General features: G+C 37.7%; 1 protein-coding gene across 3 annotated transcripts in view; it reads left to right on the top strand.

Annotated features, from left to right (window-relative positions):
• Positions 1-3,710, top strand: part of LOC106518301 (immunoglobulin-like and fibronectin type III domain-containing protein 1) — an 18,990-nt gene extending 15,280 nt beyond the window's left edge. For all 3 annotated transcript variants that reach the window (XM_014009526.1, XM_014009528.1, XM_014009527.1), the window contains 3 exons: positions 480-776; positions 3,111-3,437; positions 3,547-3,710. In XM_014009526.1, coding sequence (XP_013864980.1) covers positions 480-776; positions 3,111-3,437; positions 3,547-3,551 — 629 coding nt within the window. In that variant the 3' untranslated portion in view covers positions 3,552-3,710. The remainder of the gene's footprint in view (positions 1-479; positions 777-3,110; positions 3,438-3,546) is intronic.
• Positions 3,711-4,542: the final 832 nt, after the last annotated feature.

Raw genomic sequence — 4,542 nt, 5'->3', positions numbered from 1 at the left:
GTATTGGCAACTGTATTTGATAATGTTTTGAACTTTTAAAATCAATATTTTAAAAGCTTGGTAAAACCAGAAGCTGCACTTCATATTAGTGACAAACTTTGGCATTATTTGATGGGTTACCTTCATTTTTGCCTTCTACTTTTCATTTAAAATACGTTTCCATTCTCGGCAGGTTTCTATAGTTCTTCTTCTACATTTACAAAAAGTTGTTAAACATCTGAGTGGTGCACTGCCGCTACTAGTCATGAGAAAGTGTATTGCACTTTATTCAAAATCAATGCGGTCCCACAGCCCTCTGTGGCCCAAAGTTAAAAACTGTTGTTTTTTTTTGTTGTTTTTTGTTTGTTTGTTTTGAGGCCCTCAAGGTGGCGCTCGCAGCCCACAGGTTAAGAATCTCTGCATTAGAGAACATAAATATAAGATTACTGATGTTTTTAATGTCAATAATCTCCATGTTTGCATCTAAATCCTGTTTACAGATGACCCCAAGCCTCCAGGTCCCGTAGAGCTGGAACAGAACATCCCAGGGACAGTAACTCTGTGTTGGACTCCCTCTCCAGATGAGAAGAAAGATGACAGACTGCATTACATGGTTTCCATGCGAGACTCCTTCAAACGTACATGGAGGACTGTGGCAGATAATCTCTTTAACAATAAGTTCACAGTGGTCAACATTATGCCTGGACGGGAGTACAACTTCAGGGTGCTCGCTAAAAATGACATGGGCCTGTCGCCACCATCTGCATCCCCTGTGTTTGCAATCAGAAAGGAAAAAGGTTTGTGCCAAATCAAGATACTATCTGGTGTGCTCACACAAAATTTAAACATCAAACTTGTTAATTAAAAAACAGATACCTTTTTTAACATAGCTTCCTCYCACACACCAAAAACATGACTGTTAGGTTAATTGGTAACTCTAAATTGTCCCTAGGTGTGAGTGAGAGAGTGAATGGTTGTTTGTCTCTGTGATGGACTTGTGACCTGTCCAGGGTCCTCTGCCCCTCACACTGACTGCTGGGTATGGGCACYAGTGACACCTGTGACTCCGAAAGGAAGAAGCGGGAATAGATAATGTATGGATTTTTAAACATCTACCCGAGGGTGTTTCTTAAAAAAAAAATTTTGTTAAAAGCTTACCATTCGATAAAAATTTTAAATAAAACAGGCTGTCACTCTTGTCATACATTGTTCATTATGCATAAAAAAAGTAGTTTTAGGTCACTTTTATTTTATTTTCTTTACTAGGGATGCACCAATACCAGTTTTTCCTCAAACCAAGTACGAGTACAAGTACTTCAGATTGAGTACTCAGCTATACAGAGTACCACATGGTTCCCACACCTTGGTCAACATCAAATTCAAGGACCTTTCAAGGACTTTCCAGTTCCAATTTCCTCAAATTAAAGAACCACGCACAACGGTAATTACCTACTGCTACTGCAGAATGTTACCAATAAACAGGTTTAATATCATGTAATTCAATGAAAAACTGAACAACATAGAAGTTGTTGAGTCAGAAACAATAACATCAGTTTGCTGTAATCCTGAGTTATCCACCGCAACAAATGTAAGGTTTTTTTTCATTTAATTTCATAATTTATTTTTTAAAAGATAATGAAAATCAGTTATGTGAATAGAGAATTTCAATCCCCAAAAATCATTCATTCAAGGACTTTCAAGGAGAAGTGTAACTTTTGGCTGTTTTCACAAACTTTACAGGGCCTTGAAATCATTATTTTATTCACAAACTTTCAAGGATTTCAAAGACCCGTGGGAACCCTGATACCAATACAAGTACTTACTGAGTTAGAACTTAAGCGTCACACAGTGATTACAGAAACACAATTTTAAAATTAGAATCTGGCACTAAAGCAAACATATATCTGATGTTTGTCAAAATAAACCTCAGTTTAAACCAGTGGCTTATAATCCTGGTCCTCGAGGACCATTATCCTGCATGTTTTAGTTGTTTCCCTGCTCTCCAGCAGGTTTTTAATTTCAATTTCACTCATTCATTCATTTAAATCAGGTGTGCCAAAGCACAAGGCAAATATCCAAAACAAGCAAGATAGTGGTCCTCAAGGACCAGGATTGAGAGCTACTCGTATAAACACACATAGCACCACTTGTAGCACCAAACGTCTTCAGCTACAGAACAGTCGTCCTTCTCCTGGATGACTGAGAATCCACAGAAACAAATGATAGTAACGGTGTCAGATTGTGTTGATGCCAAAGTTCTGGACGGAAACTTTAGTTGGATCACTTCCAGTATGTCGTAAGAACGTTCCACAACTACAGAACAGAAGTCCAGCTGCTCCATCTTTTTCTTTGAAGTTTCCATCTCCTGGATGACTGAGAATTCACAGAAACATCTGATAGTAACAGTGTCAGACTGTGTCAATACTAGAGTGGATGAATATTTTTGTTAGCTTTTCTTGGAGCACATCATGTCGCCCTCATTCCATAAAAGCACATTTCAACAAAGCAGCCGACCAGAGGCAGGTTAAAATGTAAACCATGTACTAAACAAGCATGTCAGTTAATTATTTAACCAGTTCTGATTGAACAACARCTTTAAACAAGCTAACAAGTAGCATCCACAATAGCAACCTGTTTCATCCTGTAAACGACCGAAATGTGATGTTGCGTCGCTCTTGTTCCATAAAATACACGTTTCACCGGATCAGTCGACCACAGGGAGGTCAAATAAACAAACAAGCATGTCAGATAATTATTTTACTGTTTCTGATTGAACAATTTCAGAATCGTCAAGCTAAGAAGTAGCATCTGCCGTTGTGACCTGTTCTTTACTCCAGTTAACCGTGTGTGGAATGTGATGTCGTGTCATCTTCTGTGCATGCGTGTCACATCGACGGCATAAAGCATTYATTTTGGAGTCTAACGGGAGTTGCATTTAAAAAGTGAATATCCATGCAAAGAAAAAAAGATATTGGTCATTGGTACCTGATACCAAAGGTATTGGTATCAGGGCATTTTGAATAAGTATGAGTACTTTTAAAATGCTGGTATCTGTTTCGGTGCATCCCTAGTTTTTACTTGAAAATCATATTACCATGTGACCTTATATTTGGTCTATTTGTTTGTTTCAGAAAAGTTTAAATTAAACATGCCCGAGATTAATTCTTCAAACTTTGAGTCGCCTCCGTCCTTCATTATTCCCCTGAAGAGGCGCACAGCTCCTCAAGGATACGAATGCTGCATGAGCTGTGCAGTAAGAGGCGATCCGTCGCCACGTGTGACGTGGTGCCGCAACAACATCAGCATCAACACAAACACAAACTATCTCATCACAAACGTGTGCGGAGTCTGCTCCCTGCTCATACTGCGGGTGGGAGCCCAAGACTACGGAGAATACAAAGTGGTGATCGAGAACAAACTGGGAGCTGCAGAGTCCTCAATGACCCTGAACGTCAGAGGTGATAAAAAGATATGAATTCTTAAAGACTTGTATTAACAAACTGCATGAAGAAGTGTTTTCAGTTGGCAGATGAAACAAGTTGAAAATAAAAACCTGTTTCTTTGCAGAGTGAAGTGGATCTGAGAGAAGCTGGACTTGGACTTGACAGAGATATTTTTCAAATCAATTATACCAACTTAATTTTAATTAGTCCGATCCCTACTGCTGTTACAGATCTTTCTTTAAAAAATACAAACATGGCGAAAAATGTGATTAAAAACATATTAAGTCATGTTGGAATCATCTTTTTCTTTCTTATTTTCTCTAACGAGGTATTCGCTCAAGTAAAAATATAAAAATATAAATTCTTAGTTTTCTGCAACACGTACCAGCTGGTTATTTTAATCATATCAAATCTTTTGTTTGTTGTTTGTTTGTTTGGTAGAAAAATCTGTGTCATTATTGACAAAAAGTATGTGAAAGAATTAGAAGAAGTCACTTTGACAAGTGCATAGAATGCAACAGGGAAGTAAATTAAGTCTTATAGTTTAGGGTGCTTGTATTTGTTCCGATAAAACAGCGAGAGAGAGAATCGATTGGCAACTAACCTTCAGATGAGTCAATTATCCTCAAAGCTTCTGTAGCCAACATCCTGTGGTAATTCAAKTTTCTTTCCCAGAGACGCTTCTGTCAAAGCAATCATCCCAAAACCAAGTTTATTAGCAGGTCGAAGCTTTTTGKGAATGCAAAATTCACAATGTGGCAAGTTGTGCATTTTGAGGTCACTGTTTAAACTTAAATTTGTCATTCTTTAAATTTAAATTTAAATAAATATATAATGCATGCAGCCTCTTGAGACCTTATGATGAGAAAATCTTCTTTCTGCACCCTTATTTACTATCTTTTTTGGGAGGATGATTAGATGTTAGGTATTATTATTATTTTTTTAATTAAACATAGCTTAAAAGCATTATTAGTGCACACCAAATACACTTAGGACAAGGCTGTGAGGCCTTTAGTCACGCATGCCATGGGAGCCACTGACGGACAAACATAATGCAAAGTCATTTCTACAATATTAAGGCAGAAATAATTTAAACTGGACTCGGCTTAAGTGCTTCTTA

This window comes from Austrofundulus limnaeus, unplaced genomic scaffold, assembly GCF_001266775.1.
Source record: "Austrofundulus limnaeus strain Quisiro unplaced genomic scaffold, Austrofundulus_limnaeus-1.0 Scaffold59, whole genome shotgun sequence".
NCBI classification, from domain to species: Eukaryota; Metazoa; Chordata; class Actinopteri; order Cyprinodontiformes; family Rivulidae; genus Austrofundulus; species Austrofundulus limnaeus.
The sequence above is the reverse complement of the archived record's forward strand: the minus strand, read 5'-3'. Positions and strand labels throughout refer to the sequence as shown.